This window comes from Sminthopsis crassicaudata, chromosome 3, assembly GCF_048593235.1.
Source record: "Sminthopsis crassicaudata isolate SCR6 chromosome 3, ASM4859323v1, whole genome shotgun sequence".
In the NCBI taxonomy this organism is placed as follows: domain Eukaryota; kingdom Metazoa; phylum Chordata; class Mammalia; order Dasyuromorphia; family Dasyuridae; genus Sminthopsis; species Sminthopsis crassicaudata.
The window spans coordinates 622,023,833-622,051,649 of NC_133619.1; the positions used below are offsets into that span (position 1 = coordinate 622,023,833).

General features: G+C 37.2%; 1 protein-coding gene across 1 annotated transcript; it reads right to left on the reverse strand.

Moving 5' to 3' along the window:
• Positions 1–129: 129 nt before the first annotated feature.
• On the reverse strand, positions 130–27,553 carry SLC25A33 (solute carrier family 25 member 33). The gene is made up of 7 exons (XM_074306345.1): positions 27,103–27,553; positions 11,582–11,761; positions 6,778–6,855; positions 5,107–5,207; positions 3,568–3,634; positions 1,703–1,986; positions 130–599 (listed from the first exon to the last, which is right to left on the reverse strand). The coding sequence occupies exons 1-7, from the start codon at positions 27,159–27,161 to the stop codon at positions 397–399; spliced, it is 972 nt and encodes a 323-aa protein (XP_074162446.1). The 5' UTR covers positions 27,162–27,553; the 3' UTR covers positions 130–396.
• Between the last annotated feature and the right edge of the window lie 264 nt (positions 27,554–27,817).

The window sequence follows — 27,817 nt, forward strand, 5'->3', positions numbered from 1 at the left end:
GATGTTTGACTGACACCAGCAGGATGAAATCTGGGCAGATTATAGATCAGCTCTCTTTATGGAGCACATTTTATTAAAATAAATGACAGACAAGACAACACAATGAACATAAATAAAAAGGACACAGAATTTATACTTAAATTAAATAGCATGATTTAATTTAGTAGTTGCTTAATTCTGAATTCTTAAGTTAAAAAAAATTGTAATTAACTATTAACGTTAATGAATTAAAACCTTCCAGAAAGCATGAATCCAAAAGGAAAAGTCCAGCAGGTGATAAAGCCAGAGATGTTTCAGCCATTCCTGCATGAGTCTCTTAAATACTCTAAACTTCAGTGGAGAAACTGCCCGGCAGTTTTTCCATTTTATTCTATTAAAAGTCCATTTCCTGGCCTGTCATTTCGTATGGTCTTCCAGTAAGTACACAATTAACTCATAGGTGGACAACACAATAGCAGTATTTGGGATCTGCCGGATGAGCTGGGCAAAGAGTCCTCTGTAGAAAGCCAGATAACCTTCTTCTCGTGCTATCAGGCGGGCTGTCTGAATGAAAGCCTTATACTTGGTGCCCTCTTCTCGAAGCCGTGTTCTTATCACTTCTGCAAAGAGTGAAATACATAGTAAGTGATATAGATGAAAGCTATGTCCGAATAGAGGTTACCGCTAGGAAAAGGAAGTCTATCTTTCTCCCTTCTGTGGAGTGTGTACCTGCTTCTTTATTTCCATATCATTCCTCTCCAACAGTATACACAAGCTCCTTGAGGGAAACCACTCCTTTTGGGTTGTTGCCTTACTCTGATCCCTCCCCAATGTTGATCACAATACATGGCACATCATAATCACTTAATAACTGCTTAGTTCTATAAGGCCCAGAAGCCAAGATTCTTACTCTTAAGATTCTCCCCTCTACTTCATAGGTTCATTTCTTGTGATATTTCACTCCATTCTGCATCTGCTGCCCAGAAAAATGCCCTTCCCAGAATAAGCTCAATACTTCTAATTATCAAGCAATTAAACTCAAGCCTGGATACTTCTCTCCTCTTTGGAGGCAAATTCTTCCCAATGCTTTTCTTTAGAAAGGGCAAAAACTGGACTCTTGATTATTAAACCACTTTGCATCTGCTAAAGCCAAGAAAAGCTCCCTTCCTCCCCTCATGGTGTCCTCTACACTGGCTGTGGCTTTGCCCCCTCACCACCACTTTCTTGTCTCCTGTATGTTGTATCCCTCTTTAAATAATAAGCAGCTCATTGAGGATAGGGATTGTCTTTTTATTAGTGTAGTGTTTCAGTACATACTAGGCATTTAATACATATTCAGTAGATTAAATAGTGACCTGTTAATAAGTACAGGATTCCTGTTTTCTTGGCAGAAATAGAACAATGTATATTAAAAATATAGAATATCATCTATACCTAGAAAGGACTTAGGGTTTCATAGATGTTATTTTTGTGAATGCTCCTTAGTGTGAATAGATATATGTATATCTTTTGAAATAGAAAGCTGAGGACATATTTAAGAAATTAAAAAAAAAAAAAAATTCTGAAGATTGGATCTTAATTATTGCCTCTGCTTTGCAAACTCCAAATAACTAATTCCCCCAAAGAATGTTTCCAACATAGGCCAAGATAATGGGGATGGATAATACAGACCTAGAACTGTTATTAGTTTACTATTCTTGTCAAATGAAGGATAACAACATACCATGTGGATAAGCAATACAGGAGGCACACCCCTTGGAAATAGCAGCAGCAGCCATAAGTCCAAAAAAGTTGGTATTTCTGCTTCTCTCAGTTCCATTTGCAGAAGGGGTTAATGGGACCTCTTTTAGCCATTTCTTTAAGCTTTCATAAATAGCAAAACAGATTATGGTCTCAGAAATGCCTGCATATGATGCTGTTAATCCTCTATAGAATCCACGAATGCCTTCTGTCTGGTACACGTAACGAGCACATTGGACAGTGTTCATTTGTTTGGAACCCCTGACTCTTAAAAAAAAAAAAAAAAAAAAAAAAGACATTAGAAATATATTAGTTTTAACTCTTACCATTACATCAAACCACCAATTTGGATTTAGCACCTACTCAAGAAAACAATTATGCCAAGACTACATCTTCCCATATTATATAGACACTAAATGTATGAAACAAAATAAAAAGATAAGAGAAATTAACAAATTCAGAGTGGGGAATGCCATAATACAAATTTCAAAATATCACTTTATGGTATAAAACTAGTCATAAAACAAAGTTTTGAGGAATATAATTTTAATGAATTATTGTGTAATTACACTTGGGAGGTTTATCCTGGATGTATGAATTTCACTGATACTGGTATTTATTTTCAACTTCATTCAATCAATCAAAAGCCTTCATTAAATCACTGTTGAGGCAGGAATACAGAAACAAAAAACAAACAATCAGCTTGTAGAGGGCTGGAACTCTGAAAAAGTATACTTGAAACAATGACTCTTAGAACAAGGTGTTAACTCAGTGGAACTGATGAGATAATGGTACTCTATTTCACGTATATCTAGTATAATATAGTGATGTAATCACTCTAGTTGGCACAGTTTACTATTATTGCTCAGTATGCTGTAGTAATGTAATTGTAATAGGGTATTTAAGGGCTGAGAGAACTGGGGACAGTCAGATTATGAAGGAGACAATAAAGACCTTAGATTCTATTCCTCACCATCCTAGTGGTGACTATCCTGCTGAGATCAAGGCTTGTCTGGAGGACCTTCAGAAAGCTAGACATTACAATAGCCTAGGAGAGGGTGCTGACTAGGCAAAAATTCATTCAGAGCAAGAAAGCAGATGCTGCTTTAGATAGCCATGGCACTGAGTACTGCAATGCTGCTTCTTTCCTCCTCTATATGGCAAACATCAACATAGGAAAAAACACCTTTAGGACTCACAAGAAGATTGGTCCTAACCAATTAAGGATAACATTTCCAATGGAATAATCAAGATTTCATGCATACAGTTCTCAAAACTTTAATTATTTGTAAATTTCCTCGAAGTACTGTGTGGGACATAGAGTATATAGATGCAAGTGAAAGAAAAATGGTTTTTATTTATAAGACTTCCTTTGAATCATCATTAAACAAGCCTGCAATTAGCTACCACTAGTAAGCACAGGTAAAAAAAAATCTTTTCTCAATATCAGTAGGCCACATATGCAGAACAAATATAAATTGATGATTTTAAAAGACTTTCAAATTTATGTATATATGTGTATTTTATATACATATGGATGTGTGTATCTATAAGTGCATATAGACACACATAAAAATATATCTTCTTAGAGTGGAGGAAAGGAAGGGAAAAGGGGAAAAAAATGCAGTAACAAGTATGCAGCAGAGGAAAAAAAAGAAAACTTACAAGGAAGCAAAGATAAATACTGCTAAACACAATGTGTAGTATTTATTCCATAGGCTTTCTTGAAATGGTAATTTATTGCTTTTTATCTCGAATCCTACACATGGTAATGTTTTTTCTTTTATTTTGCATTTAAGTTTTGAATAAATAAAACATTTATAATCAAGAATTCAATTAATTACTTACTTCCGTTCTAACTGCATCCGGGTTTTAACCATCCATATAGGATTCATTAAGGTATTTGTGATAAAAGCTAAAAAGAGAAAAATAGTAAAACTGTAAAGGAAAGGAATAAACACATATGCAGCACCTACTGTGTGTCAGGGACCATGCTAAGTACTTTATAACTATGATCCCTTGATCCTTGTAACAAGCCTGGGAGGTAGCTGCTATGATAATCCTTACTTTACAGTTGAAGAAACTGAAGCAAACAGAGGTTAATTAGGTGACTTGCCCAGGATTATACAGCTCAGTAAGTTTCTGCGATTGGATTTGAATTCAGGTCTTTCTGACTCCAGGCCTAGTGTTCTCTGCTCTCTATCCCTTGTGCTAAGCACAATGAACACAATGAAGAGCATAAAAGCAGATGCTTGTCCAAGCTACTTAATTGTATAGATACAAACTGACAACTAGAAGCAGTTTTGACCTACCCACAGTTAACATCATCAACTCAATGACAGAGAGACTGAAGCTCTATTTTCTATGATTTAAAATGGCTGACAGAATCTCAGAACTGGGAGGTATTTTTTTTTTTTTTTTAGAAGAGATAACTGAAGTTAAGAGGGGAATGGCTGTAGGTTAACTAGTTCTGATGCTATGACCCAATGGTGCTAAAAACCTGTCCCCAGGCTATCCCAGCTCTATCCAAGGCTCCAGGTAGAGCTGCTACAACTTCTCATTCTGGCTCCAGATGATCTGTGCCTGTCCTGGGGCTGGGATCAAAAAGCATTGACTTGGGGAAATGTAATGAACCAAGTGCCAGCTCTCCCACACTGCCTCCTGGAGCCTTCCCAAACTATTTCTCACAGGCAACATTTCCCAAGCATCCTCACAAGAATTTTGTAAAGCAGACAGGGCTGTTGTCCCCATTTTATAAGAGAGTCCTAGGCCTGGAGACATCAGGTGACTTGTCCAGAGTCACACAGCTTTGTGCTCTAGGCAGGATCTGAATTTAGGTCTCCCTTATAGACTTAAGTGGTGGACCACCTCTTCCCCATATTAAAATGCACCTGGGTTGTGTATATAGATTTTTCCAAAGAATTTTCGGAGGACATTTCTCTTAAAAGAGGTACAATCTTCCCATTTTTTCTTTCCTCAGCAATCAGAACTCCAGAAAAAGGAGAATAAAAACAAATAGCTAAATACTTTACTGGAAGAACTCCACAACATTTTTTAAAAGTTAACATAAAACTTGGGTTAATAAAGGCTTATCAATGGAATACTGAAGTATCGAAGCCTAGAGAGAAATTACACCTAATCAGGGAAATCAAACCACCCCCAAAAAATTACACTCCCTGAAACAAAAACAAAAAAAGGCGGGGAAGTCAGTAACATGCAAGGAAGAGTGTGCTTTAGAGAACAAGAGGTCTAGTCTGCAAAAAATCAGGGAAAGTCATACCACGAAGTTAAGGGCCTGATTGCCAGAATAAGAAATACACAAGATGACCAGCCAACCCAGACAAATCTAATACTTTAGCAGATTCAGCTTCCACCAAAATAACTCACCTGCAGACCCGGAGGAAAAAACATGGACAATATTGCTGTTGGGCACAAAAATGCCATTAAACTGCTCCTTGGCCTTGGAGTAACATGCAAAGTACACAGCCCTATTAGAAGAGAGAAGGAAAGTGAGAAATAGCTCGACTGGATAGTCACTGTACAGCATCTGAAAAATTAAGACAACATCAATCTGCAACAAAGCTATAAACTTTCCCATGTCAAGGCCAACTACATAAATTCAAGCACAGTAAAAAATGTCCCTCTGGGAATTAGTATACAATAGTGAGTTTTAAAGCCAGATAAATGAAGATTACCTGTCCAAGTTTCCAGAAAGCTTTTTATGGAAACTTGCTACATATACCCATACCACAGACTTCCAACACCTTAGTAATCAGAATACCTGAATTTGTCTAAGGAATTGTGACAAGCTTTCCGTGATACAGATGGTAAATAACCCTAAGGGCACTGCTTGAAGGATGGAGGCAGGGAAACTTGAAGCTCAAATCTGTGACTCTGAGTAAGTCACATGGCCTCAGGCTCCCCTGTAAAGCCTTGACCACCTACAGTGCTATCTAAATATCTACTAGCTCAGGAAAACCTGGGGTAAGCAGGGGAGGCAGGAGCCCTGCACACAGCACTCTAGCTGGGGTGTAACAATCACAATTAACTTGAAGGCTTCAATCCACCCACCAACCTTCTGTGCTGTCCTAGGGATCATTTCAGAGGGGGAACTTGGCTTTCCAGGGCTAACATTCTGCTTTCCAGGGGCTTGTCTCTCCTCTCCCCACATCTCTACTCATCATCACATATTTACTCCCACCATGTCTTATTGACCAATCCTTTTTATCTTTTTTCCTTTCATCACTTCTTTTTCTGTCACTTCTGACTTTCATCACTAGAGTGCTCTGTTCTTCTGTTATTGTGTTATTATTCTCTATAGAATTGTCAAATATGCAACTCCCTGAATTATTCTCATCATTGCTTAGCTTACTAAGAGGTTTTCATTTATTCAAAAAGTCAACATTACCAGGCATTTGATGTGCTACTGATTATGAATTTCAACTATAGTGACTCATGAAATTTGAAAAAGATTACTCCCAGATTCGGGAACAATACAGATTTAATTTCCTCCATGTATATGTAATATTATAAAATATTACAAAAATCTTAATATACTCTTGATTTATAACTTTTTACTATCTTATACTATATAAAAGACTAACCCATACAATAAAAGGAAATATTAAATTTTATAAAAAGATCAATTATGGTAGTCCTGTAATAAAATAGAGCAGAGCATACTAATTTTTAACCAAAAGATAACAATCTGTAACCATATCCTTAGACTACAATATGCTCCTGACAAATATGAAAATATATTAAGAGTAACTGTACAGATTTAACCTGTATCATATTGCTTGCTTATCTTGGGGAGGAAGGAGGGAGGATGAGGAGAAAAATTTCGAACACAAGGTTTTGCAAAGGTGAATGCTGAAAACTGTCTTTGCTTGTATTTGGAAAAATAAAATACCATTAAAAAAGGGGAGGGGGGAAATCTATAACTTTGTATAAATTAAATATTATGTTCCCAACACATGGATAAAGAAATTTAGCAACATTGCCTTTAAAAAAGATCATTTTAAAGAATATAGTTCATGAATATTTCCTCATTCTTACCTTGATGGTGCAACTCCAACTAAGTTTGGACCCAAGCCTCTAAAAAGTGACCTTGGTCCCTCTTTCTCCAAAATTGACCTGGACAAAAAAAACACAAATCAAAAATCTTTATGCATGACCTTATGGAAAATAATGAAATCTGATCAGTCAACCATCATTCACTGGAGGAGGCAGGACCAGCCACTGGAGATACTTCAGTCCATTAGCAAGATTATGGAATGTAGTAATTGAGATAATTTTTTGCTACAAGTGTAAAAATATGCTTAAAGGACATTAGCATAATTGAAATGCAAATTAAGACAACTCTGAGATACCACTGCACACCTTCAGATTGGCTAAGATGACAAGAAAAGATGATGATAAATGTTGGAGGGATGTAGGAAAAAGTGGGATACTAGTGACTTGTTGGTGGAATTGTGAACAGATCCAACCATTTTGAAGAACAATTTAGAACTATACCTGAAAAGTTATCAAACTGCGTATATTCTTTGATCCAGCAGTGCTTCTACTGGGCTTGTATCCTAAAAAGATCATAAAGGAGGGAAAGGGACCCACATGTGCAAAAATGTTTGTGGTAGCCCTTTTTGTAGTAGCAAGAAACTAGAAAACAAGTGGATGCCCATCTGTTTGAAAATGGCTGAATAATTATGCTATATTAATGTTATGGAATATTATTTTAATAATATTTATCATAATATTATTATCATTATATTATTTAATATTTATTAATAATTTTTATAAGAAATGATCACTTGGAGGCACTGACATTAACTGATACTAAGTGAAACGAGCAGAACCAGGAGATCATTGTACATGGCAACAAGATTATATGGTAATCAATTCTGACAAGCCAGTTCCAATGATCTTGTGAAGACAGCCTTCTACACCTAGAGAGAAGACTGTGAGAACTGAGTGTGGATCACAACATAGCATTTTTACTCGTCGTTTGCTTGCATTTTATTTTTTCCTCATTTTTTTTTTAAGTTTGATTTTTCTTGTGTTGCAAGATAATTGTATAAATATGTATACATATATTGGATTTAGCATATATTTCTACCATGTTTAACATATGTTGGATTACCTGCCATCTAAGGGAGGGGATGAGGGAAGGGAGGGAATTGGAATACAATGTTTTGCAAGGATTAATGTTGAAAAATTACCCTTGCATATGTTCTGAAAATAAAAAGTCTTTTAAAAAAAATTAGTATAGTACAAATAAATTGTGCTACAAGTTTTCTGAAATAATTATTTCTGAAATAATCTGGAAGAATCAATTCCTCAAGCCTCTTCTCCATTCGTATAGGAATTATTTTCCAGTGTCCCTAACATTAGCTAAAATCATAACATGAGGTGAAAGAATTTAATTAAAATCATCCATTTAAACATAAGGCTCACCCTGCAAAGAACACAAAGTTCAAGGAGTATCCTTTATTTGCATTTGTTAGTTTATGGTTCTATCTTCTAACTTTTGAAGCAGTAGGCATCTCTAAAATCAGATTCATCCAAGTCCATACTAAGGTCATATTTGTGCATGAGTTTTAAACATTCATTTCATAGTATAACTGCTGCAAATTATGTACAAGTTCAAATTTGGACTAATTTGGACATATGCCTTAGATATTTTCCCATGAACAAGGTTTACCTTAAAAGTTTTGGTCCGATGTAAGTCAGTGTTAATAATGTCTAGGGAATTGCAATTAACCAAAGAGGAAAGAATACATAGTTAGAAAGCTCTGGTCTGGAAGCCCTGTCTCTGACTCATACAGGCTAAAAGACATTTGTTTAACCCCTTTAGGTCTCCATGCCCCAAGAGATACGAGTTACAGAATGAATGTTAATAATCTTTCAGACTGTGGTGTTGGTACCAGTTTTATTTTCTTGCAAGTATAAACCCAAGCACTTTTATATCTTTACTATCTTGACTCCTGGTCTTGGGATTTGTGAACCAATTTAGTTAGTATATGTACAATGCACATATACATCAATTATGCTTCTCTTGCACCAAATGTAAAGCCTCAAAAGAAAAAATGTCTTGTATTCAGCCTAATCCTCTATTGTTACTGTCCTAGTGTAGTATAATGTGAAGATACCACTTGGCATAAAATCTACCTTTGGCCACTGCCATTTTCTTGAACAATGAAATTCATGATAAAGAATTTTGAAATTAATCACAAAACTTAAAAAGCATCTTGTTTGTGGCTATCAGCGAAGTACATTGTGCAGCCTTATGATCCTTTTAAAGCACAATTAAAAGCAGCCTGGGCTCCAGGAAGCTCAAGCCCTCTAATCTATAATGCAGCAAAGCTGAAGTCCTCAAGGGCCTCTCTTTGTTCAGCATTGCAGTTATGCAGATGATCACTACAAAGCCAACTTCATATTACATAATCCAATACTGTAATCTATTAGCATCTTCACTCAATTTTTTTCTACAGCAACAAAATTTATTATATGGTACATCAGAGCATCAAAATAGCCTAGTGCCTGACACAAAGTAAGTGCTTACACTGAATAGAAATAAAGCACTGAGAGATGAAAACAGTACTTTCCTGCTAGTCTCTGGATGCAGTCTTCTAGGTCAGAAAAAAGAAATTACAACTAATGACCTAAGGTCTGGGTTATGGTTTAGTGTTTAGGTCTCAGTTTTAGTCACTGCTTTCATACCATTCCCTATTTCTTGTTTAGTAATAAATTCTTCCCCTCTCCAGAGATCTGACAAGTAAACTATCCCTTGCTCTCCTAATTTGCTTATAGCATCACCCTTTATATCTAAATCACATACCCATTTTGACCTTATCTTGGTATAGGGTATGAGATGTTGGTCTATGCCTAGTTTCCTTGCAGAATACTTTCAAACATAGAACTATCAAAAATCATTAATAGGTAAATTATCAGGTTGTTTTCCTCTTTTCAAAAAGTCCTATCTTACCACAAAATTCAAAATTTAAGGCTATTACTGATGAAGAAAAATTTCATATCTACTCTAATATAGTTAACACAGAACTGAGACAGCCCTTTGCAGTACTGATTAATTAACTCTTTTAATTAACTCTTACTTGTTTTGAAAATGTTAATAAGCTGACAGACTACCTGGTTCAGTTTCACATTTCAAAAAACATCTTCTAAAGTAGGATATTATTGCTTAAACTTGTGAACAGGCAACAACCAAGATGGTGAGTCTTAGATTTTTGTATAATCTACTACCATTTGAATTTAAAATGTCTAGTTTTTCCAATGTTAAAGGTCTCAAAAAACAAAGAAGGTAAGAACTCACAAATGGATGGATTTCACTGTTATGGGCTAGAACTCTGAACTTGAAACAAAGGATTCTTACAAGGTATTAAGTCAGTGGAATTGATAGAGACAATAGTTATCTAATTTAGCATGGTTCAGTATGACTGATTTAATCCTACAAGGAGATGTTATGGACTTGAAACAAGTGGAATTGAGGAGATAATGGTTAAATCTGGTTTAGCATTGATTTAATCCTACAACAAATAATGGTTTCCTTAGTGATATAATGATTGGTTTGTACTCAGTGTACTAGCATATATAAGCTAGAAGCTCTCAGGGCCAGAGTAAGCAAGCACACTAGAAGCTCTCAGAGGCAGAGACAGATTCATTCCATCGTCTACCTTTGTGGTAGCTGGAGGCTGAAGCACAAACCTTTGGATTCAGAGATTCAGAGGGCAGAGAAGGAGGCAGGAGCTCAAGCTCTTGGAACCAAGTTGAGAGATAGGCCTTTGAGAAAACTAGCCGAGCCCCCAAGTGAAGGAGACAATAAAGGATCTGGACTTTAACACCTGGCTGCACTTATGGTGATTACCAAACTGAAACAAAGGCTGCCCCCAGAGACCCCAAGAAAACCTCAATAGAGAAAATATTTCACTACAGATTGAAACTCTGCCCCTTTTTCAGTGCGTTATAATGAGCATGAGATATAGGTCAGCACATAAGTTAGCTTCCTCTAATCCCCTATTCCATTTCTTTTTCCTGCTCTCCCCTGTCCTGTGCTTCATATAGCCACCCACTTATTCATCTGTTAAAACTCTTTTAGTAGCTTAATTCCTTTTTCTATGGAGCCTACTTACCTGCCAACTGCTAGTGTTGGACTCTGCTGATGTCCAACAAGCGCCTCAAGCAAAATGCAATGTACCTTTAAAAAAGTAAAATCTAAGAATTTCCCTATGTATTCCCTTGTGTAAAAAAGTGTGAAGGAACTCAAAATATTATTAAATGTTATGGATATTAAAGAAAAAGAAAAAAAGGATTCTTTTAATTTTACATCATTATCTACCTTTGCCAACTGAAATGAACTAAATGAAAAAAATGTTCCAACTAAATGGCTACAATGACAATCACCAAGTGCTGGCTTTTCAAGTACATGCTTTAGATGTCTTCTGAATTTTCTAAAGAACAAGAATATATACCAATTTTCCTTAAGTGGCTCAGGCATTAAGATAAACTTCAAAACAGGCAGCCTCCTTCCTATAATTTGTACCTCCCATGCACTCCTCTTTTCCATCTTCCACACTTAATCCAGTAACTTCCTACTATGTCACCAAAAGGATTTGGCCAACTCCTTTCAGTCTAGTTTTAGCTCCTTTTTATAAGCTGTTGACCTTGAGTGAAACCTGATCCCTAGTCTTCCAGACTTCCGGGGGAAGGAGGGAAGGAAAGAAGGGAGGAAGAGAAGATTTCATGTTTAAGCTGGATTAACAGCATTGAAATAGCAAATTTCTATATTCCACGCATATTAAAAGCATAATAAAGTCAAGCATTTAAAAACAAAAACAAAACCACTCACTTGAGAACTTGTAAGAGTCCAGGTGATACTGATGTTGGTCTGACCACTCCTGCTCCACTAATGGTCCCCAGCTGAACTTGAGGATAATAGACAGTTCGTAAAGCCAATCTTGAAGACTGAAGTCTGGTCTTAATTACCTCTAAAGGACAAGTAAAAATAGCACCAACTGTGCCCCCACACCTGTAAGGCAATTTAGAACATCAGGTAAATGGCTATTTTGTACACAACCACAAAATTTAAGCAAAATCCTTATTTTATTAAACTTCCAACAATGTTTGAATCTCATTTATTTTGGTAATTCAGAATTAATTCTGGCTTAAAGAATTAATCTTTAAAATACACAAAGAAAAGATTTGCTAAGTCAATTATTAGCCAAGATCATCTCAGGAATTTTTAAAATTATTAGCATTTCAGTCTTTAAATAAAGTCAGAGTCATTTTCTTTATTTTTTACAATTAATTGGGCATCTACCTATCTCTCTTACCTAACTCTCCCCTCTCCCCAACCCCTTTTCAGTAGGCCAGATCTAACAGTCAGAAAAATGGCAGAGTTTTAAATATTGTGCCTGACACATTCCACCATTTAGTACCCCAAGTAGCTGTAAGACACGTTTCTTATCTATCACCAGAAAACACTATACAAAGAAGAAAAAAAATCTATGTATTTCATAGGATCATAAATTTAAGAATCCAATCTCTATTTTATACAAGAGGACACTGAAGCACAGGGAGATTGTTATTTTATTAGGTCATATAATTAATAAATGTCTGAGGCAGAATTCAAATTCTGGACTTTCTGACTCCCATGATTGGATGACTGTCCACCATGCCATTCAGTTGACTGAATACCTATCATCCACATGTCATCCTGTGTCAACTAGAGACTATATTTTTCTCTGCTAAAAAGTCTGCCTCATATAAAAGTTGAAAGCAGTTTAGAGTCTCTATTAACTTCTGTTATAGGGTTGTTTTTTTACTTGAAAGTAAACTAGATTTCTGGCCAACAACGGTTATCTGAATAAAAGCAGATAGCTGATCTCTTACACTCTTAGTCTGGTAAAAATTTAAATATAACAATAAATGAAATAATGACCATGGAATCAAATAACAAATTTTAATAACTTATTCCATCCTAAAATTGCACAAGCTCAGAGTCAACAGGAAAAGTCAATTGCTCAGCTTGAGATACCAAGGACAGATCAGAAACAAGTGTCCAAAGACAGGTGTAGCCTACAAGGTTCTGTATCTGGAAGCAAAGCAAGGGTAGAAGACTCCACAGAAGGTTGTCAGAAACCCATAGCATCAACTTTGGAAACAACCAGGAATTCAGAGACCAGTGTGGTAAAAAAAACTTAGGCCTGGTACAGCCAAAATACTAAAGTAGAAGGAATATACAAATCGAACTCTTCCAACATTCCTTCCAAAGCAACTTTAAAATCATGTGTTGCATTCAATTCTGGAGCAACAAAGTCACCAAAAGATATGGGTGAGACATTTTTCCAGTCCAAGACAACTCAGGAAGTCTCAGGAGGAGAGGTCTGTGGTACTGGGGCAGAAGCTGGTCAGGACTACAGTGTGGCCCAGAGATAGTAAGGGAATGAACGACTAATCAGAAAGAGATTACAGGGAAGCCTTGTGCAGGCACTAGGCACAAGACTAGGTGCAATCAAGCTTCAGTTTCCATTACCTATCTTTAAGGCAGAGAGGAGTGTTCAAAGTTGCAAGGGACCAGGGCTCCTACCTGATTAAAAGCTAGAGTACAACATCACAACTCTTCCCAGATCACACTACTTTGGAAAACTTACAGAATCCCAGAATTAGCTCTGTGAACATAACACAGTGAAAAAGTCTAAAACTTGGGACAGTTACCCCCAGGTAACAAAGCCCAATTCGAATATAAAATTTTTTAAATTTGCCTATTAAAAACTATTATGGGGACAAAGAAGGTCAAGACACAAACTCAGAAAACAAAAACTGAAAACATCTTCAAGTGAAGCCTCTTAAGAAAATTACAGATTAGATACAAGGCCAACAAGAACTCCTAAAAAATTTAAAGAAAAAAGTTTAAAAAAAGAGTGGAAATTAAAAACAAAACAAAACAAAAAACCCAAAACCTAAAAAAGAACTCTTTAAAAAATAGAATTAGCCAAATGGTAATCATATTAAAAAAAAAAAAGTACAAAATGTCACTGAAGATTTCCTTTAAAAGCAGAACTGGCCAAGTGAAAATTAATGAAACATAAAGAAACAATAAAACAAAGTCAAAAGAATGAAAATGAAGGTCTTTAGTCTGAGGTCTTTAGCACTCTTGTGTTGAGAAACCATATAGAGCCTAAAAGATTCAGCACTCTAAATTCAAAAATCTTGCTAAGAATGTGATGCAGGGGTTGGAGGTTAGCATAAAAACCCAAAAGTACAGACAGAAATAAAGAAGGGTTGACCACTCCACTGCAAAAACAGCAAGTCTGGTCCTGGCACAAAGTCCCATTTTGGAACTAAGCTTGGAGAAATGACTAAACCAAAGATACCTGCCACTATAATGAATACAAGTAGATCCAAAAATAGCCCAAAATATAACCTAGAGTAACTCCTTACCAACTATGAGCACAAACTCAAAAGAAGAAAACAGATTTTTTACTATGTGAGTAACTAAAAGAAATGAAGCAAAAGATTTTAAAAAATGATTCTTTGGAACAAAGATTGGGAATGAGTAGTTCAGAAAAGAAAATGGCAAACCTCACTCACTGAATGAACTTCTTGAAAACTGGAATAAATCAAACAGAAATTAACAATTTCATAAGGCAAGAAATATGAAAATAAAATTAAAAGGTTTTCGGAAAACAGGTCAAGATTTAAGAATCAGAAGTCCTAAGTTATAGTTACCCAGATCTATTAGAACAATGTGAAAAATCCACTGATCAGCTTTGAAAGAAATGCCAAAAAGGAAAATTCCTCTATCCAAAGGGATAGGGAAAAAGATATCAAACTAAGAATATATTGCAAGTACCCAGAAATAAAGAATTCAGGCACCAAGGAATTATACATTGAATTTATGAGACCCAATAGCTTCTACAAAAACCAAGATCTTGGAAAAGGTGAAAGATAGAGGTTTATTCCCAATATAACCTGAAAAACTGAATATAACTTTATAGGGATTTTAAAAGGGGTCTTTAATGGATTTTCAAACATTACTGAAGACAGTACCAGAGCCAAATAGGAACTTTGAAATGCAAACATAACAGTCCACAAAAACTCAATGATATATTTAATTAAGCAGCAACTGGATAGGGCTGGATGATGATAAAAGGCTAAGATTCTAATAGGAGAAACAATTGTCCCTCTAGAATTCTAATGTTTTCAAAGGACATTGAAGGAATTAAGGAAAAAAAAAAAAGTGGACCAAGGGATGAGTTGGTTTTATTGCAAATTTAAGAGGAAAAAGAGAAAGGCGGGCAAAAGAAATACAACAAATATAGAAAAGAGTGGAACACCTAATTAGTGTGGGAGAAGAAAGGCATATAAACATAAAGGAATGGCATCAAGTGAAAGCTTTATCTGAAATCACAAGATTAAACACATACACACCCCTTTTAAGTGTAGAATTTGAACCAACAGAATAGAGAAACAGTGGGGGTTGTGGGAGGGGGTTAGGTTAAATATAGACAATATACCTGGAAGGGGAAATTAGAAGGGGGGAAAAAACTTCCTGATCTTGAAGCTTGGATTAAGAGAAAAGATCCAAAAATTAAAGAAGTCATTGGGAGGGGGCAGCTAGGTGTCGCAGTGGATAGAGCACCAGCCCTGAATTCAGGAGGACCGGAGTTCAAATCTGATCTCAGACACTTAACACTTCCTATCTGTGTGACCCTGGGCTAGTCACTTAACCCCAGCCTCAGAAAAGAAAAAAAAAAAAAGAAGTCATTGGGAAATGATTGAACAAATTATAGCAAATGAATATAATGGAATACTACTGTCTTAAGAAATTAAATGGTTTCGGAGAAGCCTGGGAAGGTTCATATGAAATGATATTGAGTGAAGATGACAAAGCCAGGAGAAAAAAAATATAGATCAATGCTTTAAAAATAAAACTTTGAAAGATTTAATTACTTTGATCAAAATAATGACCAACTATGTCTCCCAAGGCTCTATGATATATAGATATAATCACCTTCTGTCTGAGAGCTAATACATAGCCAGTGTGGATTCATTCCCCTAGATTATGCTTATTTCTTTAACCTTTTTTGGTTAAACCTTCTATTTTCAGTTAGGTATAAATTAGATTGATTCTTATTTTAACTGCATGTTCATTACTAGAACCTGGCTTAAAATCCATCTTTGGATGCTAGAATTCTGCCTAATAATTATCATAAAACAAAGAGACTATACTATACTACATCGTTAACATACCCCACCTCAAAAAAATGCATCTTATATTAAATTCTGTTCTGTAGTGAACAGTGGCACAGTAAAACTTCAGTGTTTTAAAAGAATACATCCTTATAGTAGAGTCAAAAGAACTACCACTTCCACCCCCATTGCACTTGAAAGAGTATTTTAACCACCAGATTAGAGAGAGGACAAACAATACCATTAACCAACACCCTGATAATACTGGGTCAGAGGTAGAAAAAAGCAGTCAAAAAAGGTTAAGATTTACAGCAACTACGTTTTCCAGACAATTTAGGAAACCAAAATTAAACATTTTCTAGTAGCACTATACCTAAAAATCACAAATTTAGAACTGAAAAGGCCTTTAAGAAATTCTAATCTCTTCCTATGAAAAAGGAAAACACTGAAAAAAAGTCACAAAAAAACCCCCAAACAAAAAACCAAAACAAAAAAAAAAACCCTGAACTTCTGACCCCCAAATCCAGGTGCTCTATTACACCACAAATCTTTTCAACTCTATTACTTCGTCCAATATAAAAAAGGAGAATTTTAGATACCTGGTGGTCTCCCAGTCAAGCTCTGCCTCTCTCTCCAGCACATAATACAACGTTATTTTATGTTACTATTCAAGTAAATAGCTGCTCTAGACAGAACATATCTAAAGAAAACAAGTGTAGAAATTCTATGAAGATCCAAACCTCATTATTCCAAATATCTGAAGAAAAAAAAACAAAAACAAAAAACCCCACCTATTTGAACTTCTTGCTAATAATCCTATCATATGCAATTAGCCTCAGGGCCTGGCAGGCAGGTTAGATTAATGCAATGTTTGAAGTGTGCTTGTGTTTAATAAAATGACACTCAATGGAAAAAAAAATGTGGGTTCTGAGTAGGCCCTTTCATCAATTCATACTGTTTCACAGTCAGCTGCACTCATAACCCTGACCAACTGTCTTCCTAATCTATGCCAGTAGTCAGTGATGATCAGGGAAAAGTGTGGATAAATCAACCACACCTAACAGACAATGAGTCAGTACTATTCATAAGGCTAGCACAATTATAAGCCATGGTTACTATATTTAAATACTATTTATAATTTTTAATACACTTCTAATACATTTTTTGAACCTTGCTAGCCCTCTATATTCAAAAGACCATTGAGAAATATAATTTAAGATTTCACATCCAGAGAAATGAAGTATAAATTTTATACTCCAATAGAATTCCAATTTCAAGGCACATTCCTTCTTGAACTGGCCATTTTTCACTTTTATACAAAAATATTGTCCATTATTGCTAATCGATATGTATGGTACGGAAATGGTGAGGGGTCACCATTTAATAAAAAAGCTGGAGCGAGCTCTAGAGAAAAGCAAAGTTTATTGTACATTCTCTGGAGAAGGGCATCCCACCCTTCGAGCAGACAATCGAAGAGAGGAATCGCCTCCTGTGGGCAGGACACCCCCTCCCACCACTGACCCTCATCATCCTCATTGGCTGAGAGTCTTACATTCTAAACGAGATCTGCCCATGAAATTGAACTTGACCAATAAGTACATAGTTGCCCATTTTTGGCTGAAATAGGGAGATGATATCATGGGAGGGGAACGCAATTATGCCCTTGACTCGATGTTTAGAGTTCTTCAGGCCTACTCAAACTCTGAAGTAGATGAAGCCTTACTCGATTTTCACAACTGTCTTTGAAAGATCTCACCTCATCTCATTCAGATATTTTTCTAAGTTTAGATAATTGACAGGATTCTGGAAAAAGCATAACCATAATAATTTTCAGACCAATTTGAACCCTTTTATCCCTAAAGAATCGATAAATAAAACATGAGTTGATTGGAGTCTGGAGGAAAAAAATTAAGTTGTCATCAAAACTTCCAATCTTTAAAAAATAAAAAAAAATTCTACGTTTTCAATACTTTAAAGTTATCCATATGGCATTGTGGCTTGAAAGCTGGTCTCAGTGAAGAGGGGAAAGCAGACAGCCTAGTATGCAAATGACCAACAAAATCTTACATTCTCTAGAGAAAGATTCCTTTCTTATACAAACTTCAGAGGACTTACAGTTCTGTAGAAACTCCTTTGTTATACAAATTTCTCCATATCCAATGGAAGCAGAAAAGTCTTATCAGATACAAATCCTGTTCTATTATCCTCAATAAAACCTTTCTAGACACAGATTTGAGTTGGTGAATTCTTTCACCACCGACTGGGCCTTAGCAATTGAGGGAGAAAGAGAATCACAGACCCATCCTTGCCCAATATAACACCCTCTTCAATTTTCTCTCTCTCTTCCTACCACACCTTCCCTAGATAGCAAGTAATTTCATATATGTTAAAAACTATACAATTCTTCTATACATATTTCAACATTTATCATGGCACCCAAGAAAATTCAGATCAAAATGAAAAAAAAAAAAAAGAAAAGAAAGCAAAAGCAAGCAAACAACAACAAAAAAGGTGAAAATACTATATTGTGATCAATTTTCACTCCTCACAGTCCTATCTCTGGATGCATATGGATCTCTTCATCACAAGTATTTTGGAAGTAGTCTGAATCATCTCATTGTTGAAAAGAAACACATCCATCAGAATTCATCATCACCAATTTTTGTTGTTTGGTGTATTCCATGTTCTCCTGGTTCTACTCATTTCACTTGCATCAGTTCATGTAAGTCTCTCCAGGACTCTCAAATAATCCTGCCATTTGTTTCTTATAGAACAATAATATTCCATAACATTAATATACCTTACCTTATTCAACCATTCTCTAGTTTCCATGAACTCAATTTCTAGTTTCTTGACACTGCAAAAAGGGCTACTACAAACATTTTTGCACATGTGGTTCCTTTTTATGACCTCTTTGGGATACAGGCCCAGTTGAGACCCTGTTGGATCAAAGGTTATTGCACAGTTTGATAGCTCTTTGGGCAGAGTTCCAAATTTCTCTCCAAAATGTTTGGATCTGTTCACAACTCCAACAACAGTATATTAATGTCCCAGTTTTCCCACCAGATCTGAGAGGAATACTATACTTTTTTCTTCTCCTTTATCTAGAGTATCACTCTATTGTGTCTTGTGAACTTAACCTATTCCACTGATCAACTTCTCTATTTCTTAGCCAGTACTAAATGGTGACTGTTGCTGTATAATAAATAGAGTTTTTAGTCTGGGAAAATTAGGTCACTTTCATTGGCATTTTTTTCATTAATCCCCTTGAAATTCTTGATCTTTTGTTCTTCCATATGAACTTTGTTATTTTTTGCAGCTCTGTAGTTTCTTTACATTGAATGGTGCTGAATAAGTACATTAATTTAGGTAGAAGTTTCATTTTTATATTATCTTGGTCTACCCATGTTCACTTGATATTGTAATAATTGTTTAGATTAGACTTTATATAGAAATTGTTTTGTAATTGTATTTATATAGTTTCTGACTTTGATTTATACTAGTTTAGTGTCCCCTTGATGAGTAATTTAAATCCTCAATGCCTCCAGCAACTCTACCTCTCTTAAAACAATAATATGCAGAGGTGGTTTTGTAGAAGTTCATCCAGGAAAACCCTATGCCAATTAAATCATTCCCATCCCTGTCCTATCAAATGCAGAAGACATTTAATGTGAGTGCAGACTGAAAGATTCAGAGCTTCTCATCTTGTCCCTGATTTTTGGGAAATGTTCCTATAGAGAAAAATCACCTAATACACTGGAGCCTTCTAATTTGCTCTTTTTTAACCAGGAAGGGGGAGGAGGAAAGAAGGGAATCAGTAGCATACTCACTTTCCTATCTGTTATTCACTCTTGCTATGTAACACCAAAAGTTACATCTATATATTCTTGGTTTCTAATTATTTCTTATGCATGTCATTTTAAAAAATCATGTTGTATCCTTACCATCATGTACTTTCAACATGTAATCTCAATGGTCTCAAAGTGGGGCCATGACACTAGACCAACTGTGAAATCACTTAAACTGTTGGTACTTTCTGTTCGAAAAAGACTCCTACTCACATCTGCTGAAAAAAGTGATGTGAATTGAGGGGATACATTTAGGAAAAAGTTGGCCAATTGCTTAATTAAAAGGATACCACTATTTGAAATAAGAAACATTAGAAGCTAGTAATAAAATTTAAAAAAAAATACTTTGTATCAATAAGAACTTTTCAAATATCATTCAGTCTCAGAGTTGGGAAGGAACTGTCTAATTCACATACATGAAAAACATTTCCAGTCACACAATCAACAGAGGATCTCCTCACCCACCCTTTTTCTTAAACGAGGGAACGCGCTTCCTCCGGAAATCTCATTCTACTTTAGGATAGCTCATCATTCTCTTTGAGGCACTGAGGCTAAGGAACTTCCGGGATCTAACTTTTGTTTTATTTTTACTTTGGTCCCAGAATCTTTAAAAATGTTCTGACATTGTCACTGTTTCCCAGATAATAATTTATTTCATGATGGTCCTGAATTTATTCATCTGTAAAACAAATGGAATGGACTAAATGATCAACAGTCCCCATAATTCCATATGAACTAAAGGTGTAAAATACTGTCAGTGCTAAAAACGAATGCTCTCTATTTAATATTAAATTAGGCAAATTTAACCCCTTATATCAGCTTTTAAAATAAAACAAATTAACTTCCATACCACTACCCCTACCCCCACTTTACATAGCATGACTATTTTTGATACAATTTGTCCAAAATAAAGATGGTTAATACTATATTCTGGGCATACATTAAAAAAAAAAAAAAAAAAAAAAAAAGTATTCTTTTAAAATTATGAGTTCCAAATTGTCTCCCTCCCTACTGAGAAGACAAGCAATAAGATATTAATTATATATGTGAAAAGGATACATATGTATATACTTAATGTACTTCATACTTCAAAAATCCATTATTTCAATGATGCATTGATGGACATCTTCCATCAATGCAAAACACCTCTACAACTTTACTGGCATGCTTCCTTTTGCAAATTTAATTAAAAAACAAAACAAAACACTAAACACAAAACCAATCAAAGGTATACTTTTAATGAACTTTTCTAAATATGGATTCTAGGACAAAAAAAGTCTGCCCAACAGATATTATCCTTTACACAATACTATATATATATATATATATATATATATTGCATCAAGTAAATAGAGAAAGTTTATTATATTTTAATATAACAACTTTTTAAAAATAGATATGCTTGTTAAAGATGCACAATGCTACAATCTGCTTAAACTTTTAAGGTAGCTAAATGTCATTGAAATTCTGGGATTTAAAGCTAAACTTCCAATAATGAGTCAGAAAACCTGTCAATATAAGTCTGTACACAACAAAATAAATACAAATGACACTTCCTGTCTCCTGTCTCCATTGGGAATAAGGCTAAAAATAATACTAATTAAAGAAATACTTTGTAGAAAGTGTTCAGACCCTTTAAATAAATCAGCCAACTGGAAGAAAGTAGTAAATAAGGACAATCATGCACAAATGATTGATCATTTCTTTATGCAAAATTTGAGAATGTTAACTATAAAACCCAATTTACAACACACATAGAATGTTTCTCTTATTTAAATGAAGTTTCTAAGTTACCACAACCAACAAATGCAGATAAAAAATGTAGCATCTCCCTTCCAAATAATTCATCTCAAAATTGTTTAAGGATACACAACAATTATCTGAGACAGTAAAGGGAACTCGATTTGCCTTATTAATGGAACTATATACACACTCAAAAATTATATTTTTAAATGGATTGAAATCATATATATTTAACTCGCTGAAATGTCTAAAAGTTTCAAAGAAATTCATATACCTTGAGCCCTAAATAAAATACACATTGACTTACAAATGTCTTTTTTTTTATTCTGGTCCATTTCTACTTCTGCACTCTATGTTAAGTAAAAAGAAAACTATATTTACAAACTTTGTTTAAAAGAGATGTAAAAGTATCCCATCAACTAACTTGATTAAAAGGTCCATAATAACATCAGAAAATAAGAAATTTCCCACAGGTTATATTTAAAAATCATAGCAGTCAAACCTTTTTTAAAGTGCCACGTAAGAGATCTGAGGTTCTAGGTTCTATTTTAAGACTTAAGATTTATCCTTTTAATAATGGCTAGAAACTGGAAACTGAATGGATGGCCATCAATTGGAGAATGGTTGAATTATGGTATTTGAATGTTATGAAATATTATTCTGTAAGAAATGATTTCAGGATGATTCCAGAAAGGCCTGGAGAGACTTACATGAACTAATGCTAAGTGAAATGAGCAGAACCAGGAGGTCATTACACTCAGCAACAAGACTATATGATGATCAATTCCGATGGATGTGGCTCTCTTCAACAATAAATTGATTCAAATCAGTTCCAATTGTTCAGTGACGAAGAGAGCCATCTACAACCAAAGAGAGAACTGTGGGAACTGAATATGGAACACAACATAGGATTTTCACTCTTTCTGTTATTGTTTGCTTGTATTTTTTTCTCTTAGGTTTTTTCTTTCTTTTGAGATCCAATTTTTCTTGTGCAGCAAGATAACTGAAAAAACATATATACATATATTGGATTAACATATTTTAACATATTTAACAATATTGGACTACCTGCCCTCTAGGGGAGGGAATGGAGGGAAGGAGGGGAAAATTTGGAACAGAAGGTTTTGCAAGGGTCAATGTTGAAAAAATTACCCATGCATAGTTTTTAATTTAATTATATTTTTTTTTGACAGTACATATGCATGAGTAATTTTTTAAAATAACATTATCCCTTGTATTCATTTTTCCAAATTATCCCCTCCCTCCCTCTACTCCCTCCCCTAGATGACAGGCAATCCCATACATTTTACATGTGGTACACTATAACCTAGATACAATATATGTGTGTAAATCCCATTTTCTTGTTGCACATTAAGTATTAGATTCCGAAGGTATAAGTAACCTGGGTAGATAAGACAGTAGTGCTAACAATTTACATTCACTTCCCAGTGTTCCTTCTCTGGATGTAGTTGTTTCTGTCCATCATTGATCAATTGGGAGTGAGCTGGATCTTCTTTACCATGAATAGGTTTTGTAAATAAAAAGCTATTTTAAAAAAAAGACTAGATTTAAAACATGATAGTTCAGTACCATAGTGCATAAACCTAATTATAGTTTAAATGACAATACATAAACTTCAGAAGATTATTGAGTCTCAGCTTGTGCAGATGAGAGACATTGTATCAAATTCTAGTTAGACAGTTACAATAATGATAATAGCTAACATTTATATTGGGCCTACTATATACCAAGCACTGTGCTAAAAGGCTTTACAAATATTACTTCAGCTGAAGTAATTACTTCATGTTTTTCAAACCTTAATTTAAAAACACATGAAATCAAGACCATAATTGTAACTATCACCAAAAGTTGAAACAGAAGGTGGAATCCAGAAAAAGAGCAGAAATGAAAACTTTGGTCTCCAGTACTATCAAGTAGTAAATGCTGGTCATTCATTTAACTAGGAAAATACCCTAAATGAAAGGCAATTTACTCTACAATACCTGGATGGAAATATTCCTGAAGGATATCCAACCCTTTTTCAATATTATTAGCACTAGACAACCTTTTGATTTATAATTTTATTTCTCTGCCCACTAGGGGCAAGTGTCTTCTTCAAATGATTAGTCTTTTTTTTTCTTTTGGAGGCAATTTGGGTCAAGTGACTTGCCCAGGGTCACACAGCTAGGAAGTGTTAAGTGTCTTGAGGGGAGATTTGAACTCTGATCCTCCTGACTTCAGGGCTGGCACTCTACCCACTGTGCCACCTAGCTGTCCCCAAATGATTAGTCTTACTGCCAAAGAGATTTCTAGTTATTACAAACAAATATGTTGGTATTCTCATTTAAGAATAAATCTGCAAATCTGGTCAGCATGTATCAGAGATGACTCGTACTTTGGTAGACTAATAAAATGAGTCTCTAAATCTTCAAAGTTTCGCACCATACGCTCCACACCCAAATCACTAAAGTATGACATTTTACTTCTCTCTAGGTCTGTTTCAGAAACTGAACGGGATAACCTTTCACATTCCTTCCAGCTCTAAATCTATGGTCCTAATCTACATATACCTTTTATAAATTACATTTGAATACTCAAGTTAACTTAAAAAAAAATCTTTCGCTAAAGTCAAAGGTTAATAGAAAAAAATTGAGTCTTTCTTTTGTTTATGGGGCTCAAATAATCAGAAGTACAAACTGTTGTAATATTTCCAAGGATATGCGATTCCTTTAAAGTCTTGCCAATTACTTATAAACCATCCCCTAGTAGCTACACTGACAGTACTAAAATACAAAGTATTTAATGGCATAATTTCTACCGGCTTTTAAAAAAAATGGTGCAGTTATAAGGCTTGGAGGAGAGGGAATGGATGGGTTTAAAAAATTTTTTTTAAAAGGAAATTAACTTAATTCTGTGTAAAGTTGCCAGATTGACAACAAAAACAAACTATTTAGCAATATAACTGAGCAGCATGTCATATGGTCTTAATTTTCATTCTAAGGGATTAAACTGATTAGTTTAGTGCATAACATATAATCATAATAGTATTTTATAGAGCTTTTCAACTTTACATCTATTGTCTCAAGGTAGACAGTACCTCCCCCATCTGACAAGATGAGCAAATTGACCCATTTTATAGTTGTCCTATTACCCTAAAGTAGAACAGGCTAGTGGTAACAGAGCAAGATCACTGACTTATTATACAGAAATCTTTTTTTGCAAAAAGGCATTTTCAGTACCTATCTGCTTCATAATAATTCTTTAAATTCCAATTTATGAACTGCAAAATAAATCCAGTTAATGAATCCAAAAGCTTCAAAGTGTTGACTTAATTCATTTAAAGTTTAAATATATGCTAAAACAAAAAAACCTAAACAACTCTGCCAAACAGCTCAAACAAAAATATACATATATACAAGGGCACAGATTAGGGATGAACTAGGAATTCACAGGCCCCTAAGGAGTAGGAGATTCATTAAAATGAGAAAAAAACGTAATCTTTATATAAGCAGAATTGGTTTCCTTGAATCCTATGTTTTGTTAAAAACAGGGCTACATGATACCCCTGCCTCCCCCAAGAAAAGGTTTAAAAACCCCTGCCAAGCTGAGGGTACAGAAGGACACTAGAAAACTCACGAGGATTATTGCAAAGTAATCCCCACAGGATCATAGGTTTAAGGGCTAGAAGAGGCCCTGATGGTCACAGTACAAATTCTCATTTCAGAGAGAAAGAGACTCTACCTTAAGTCATAGAGATTGGAACCTATCCAAGAACACTATTTATTGCACTCTGAATTCCCAGCTATAAGCATTTAATTTTCCAAAGAGAATTTCATTTAGGATAAAAAATATATTATTCAACTCTACAACAAATTTTTCGAAATTCTACTTGAGCTTGTTCCTATGGGTTCAATACAATTCCTTCAAATGTTTGCTGAAATGATGAGTTCGGAAACATTAATTATCCCCCAGTTCCCAGATATCGCCTGCCCTCATTGGCCATCAGGGGAACAAATTCAGTTTTATATGGGGAACTTCAAACATCTAGAAACCAAGGTTTGGGGCATTGCATCACCGACATGCCTTCATGTAGAGTCTAAGACTTGTGAGACATTCTGTAGGATCACAAAACAAACGAGCAGATTAGAGCGTTATCCTTCCTCTATGAAATGTTCTAGATTACGCTATGTCTGGCCTAATCTAAGTGTCCCCAAATTAACAATAATCTTTTACCCAAAATCTATCACCCTCCTTCAATATCGGGCAGGAGACAAGCGGCCTCCACACAGCTACCAATGAAGCTCAAGCATCGAGACTCAAACTATCCAAGACACTTTTCCAGTCAACGCCACGGTCTCGCTTCCGATCTTCTTTATTTGACAATAAAACAAAAAGCTTGGAACCCCTAGCACTTACTAGGAGTACTCGGGTTTATAGGCTGGGCGTCGTAGGAAACGTGCTACTTTGATTTAAAAACCCAACCGCCCGGACCTGCAACGAACCACTTAACCGGCCCTTCCTGTACCTGGAATGCTTTGATGCATCACAATAAAGTATCCCAAAAGTACGCTGTGATTAAGTTCATAAAGAAAAGTCACAGTCATAGTCAAGACAACATTTATTAAGCACCTACAAGTGCCGGACACCGAGCTAATGACCGGGGACACACACTGCCCCGTCCCTCCCAGAGCTGGCCACCGGAGCGTCTACAGGTCTCGGGATCACCGGGAAGCCCTCGGGTCGGGGGCCCCGCGCCCGGGTGACCTTGGCCAAGTCATTCGACCTTTGTTTTGAAGATCAAAGAGAAGCAAAGTTTAAATTCCAGAAAAAACCGTACGGCGCCATGAAGCGTTGGAGGTGCAGTTATCAAGCTGCTCCGAGCAGAGGGGGCGTTCGGGGAGCTGGGGCGGTGGTAGCAGCGGCCCCGACACGCAGCCCCAGCCGGAGCCCCCTGAGCTCTGAGGTCTCCTGGGGGGCTGGGCCTGGGCTCGGAAAGGCTCTCCCCCTCCCCCCGCCGCGAACCTGCTTCTCCCGAACCCTCCGAGATTCAATAGACAAAGGGCCCCCGACCCCCCTCTTTCCCAACTCCTAAATTACGATACCTGCAAAGTGGGGGCGGGGGAAACGAGAACGAAAGCGGGGTTCGGCATCCAGACAGGCTGAAATCGGGAGACAGAGTGGGGGGCGGGGAAGAGGCTGGGAGACCGTGCAGGTGTGCAAAGATCCAGCGAAGCCGGACCAAGGAGGGGACAGGGGGGCCAGTTAAGGCAAGATAGCAGGAGGGATGCAGGAGAGGTGGGGGCCAGGGAGGCAGAGAGAGGGGGAGATGAGGTGACGGAACTGGGGGGAGCCAGAAAGCCGGGGAAACCCTGGGAAGCAGAGATGGAGGGAAGGTCCAGTGGGGCAGAGCGGGGGTGGGCTCCCGGGCCCTCTAGAAGACACCCGTCACAGCGGGGGAACTCGGGGGCGACTAGGGGCCCGGAAGAAGGCCGGGGCGAAGATGGGGGAGGGGCGGCCTTGAGGCCGGTGGGGAGGGCGGGGGCGGCAGGCTGAAGAGGTAGGGGGGGCACGCCGCTCCGCTCACCCTCCGGCGAAGAGGTGCAGCAGCGTGTTCTCTTTCTGCTGCGAAGGGGCCGTCGCCATGGCCGGGCCGGACCAGGGGAGCGGCAAGGCTCGGGGCTCCGCCGCCGCCGGCTGTCGGTCAGTCCCAGTCAGTCGGTCGGTCGGACCGTGGGTCGGTCGGTCGGCGGGTCCCCGGCCTGCCTCCTCTTCCCCGCCTCAGGCCTCCTCGGCCGCAGCCGCCGTCGCCGCCTCCATCCAGGAGCCTCTTCTATCGCCGCCGCCGCCTCCGCCTCACCGCCGCCTCCGTCAGTTCCACCGGCCTCTGCGGCGCGAGCCGGCTAGCGAGCGAGTGAGGTCGTCACGTGGCGCCGGGGGCCGGGCTGGTGACGTCACGCCGGGGCTGGCCGCGCGCCCGGGGGCTGCGGGTGGGGCGAGGTGGAGAGCCCGAAGGCGTGGGGTAGCCGCGTGCTCGTGGGCGTGCGCATGCGTGGGGACGCGCGCTTCGAGAGGGGTCAGAAGAGAAGCCCGTGGAAAGAAAGGAGGGAGGGCGGGGGCGGGGTGCGCCGCGCTCCTCCACGCCGATTGGCCAGCTCGCCGGTTGCCGCGGTCCGGGGGTTCTGAGGTTGCCAAAGCTAAAGCTTGGGGCTGGGAAGTCTGGCGCGGAGCCCGAAGGATGTGCGGAGAGTGCTAGCGGCACGGGAGTCCCGGGGCTGGCGCGGCAGTCTCCCGGCGCCCAG

Excerpts from the sequence above, each read along its gene's own strand:
- SLC25A33 (XM_074306345.1), bottom strand. The coding sequence starts at position 27,161 with ATGGCGACGGCCCCTTCGCAGCAGAAAGAGAACACGCTGCTGCACCTC. Across the intron at positions 11,762-27,102 it reads CTGCACCTCTTCGCCGGAGG|GTGTGGGGGCACAGTTGGTG; the intron begins GTGAGCGGAGCG and ends ATTGCCTTACAG. Across the intron at positions 5,208-6,777 it reads GTTGGAGTTGCACCATCAAG|GGCTGTGTACTTTGCATGTT; the intron begins GTAAGAATGAGG and ends CTCTTCTAATAG.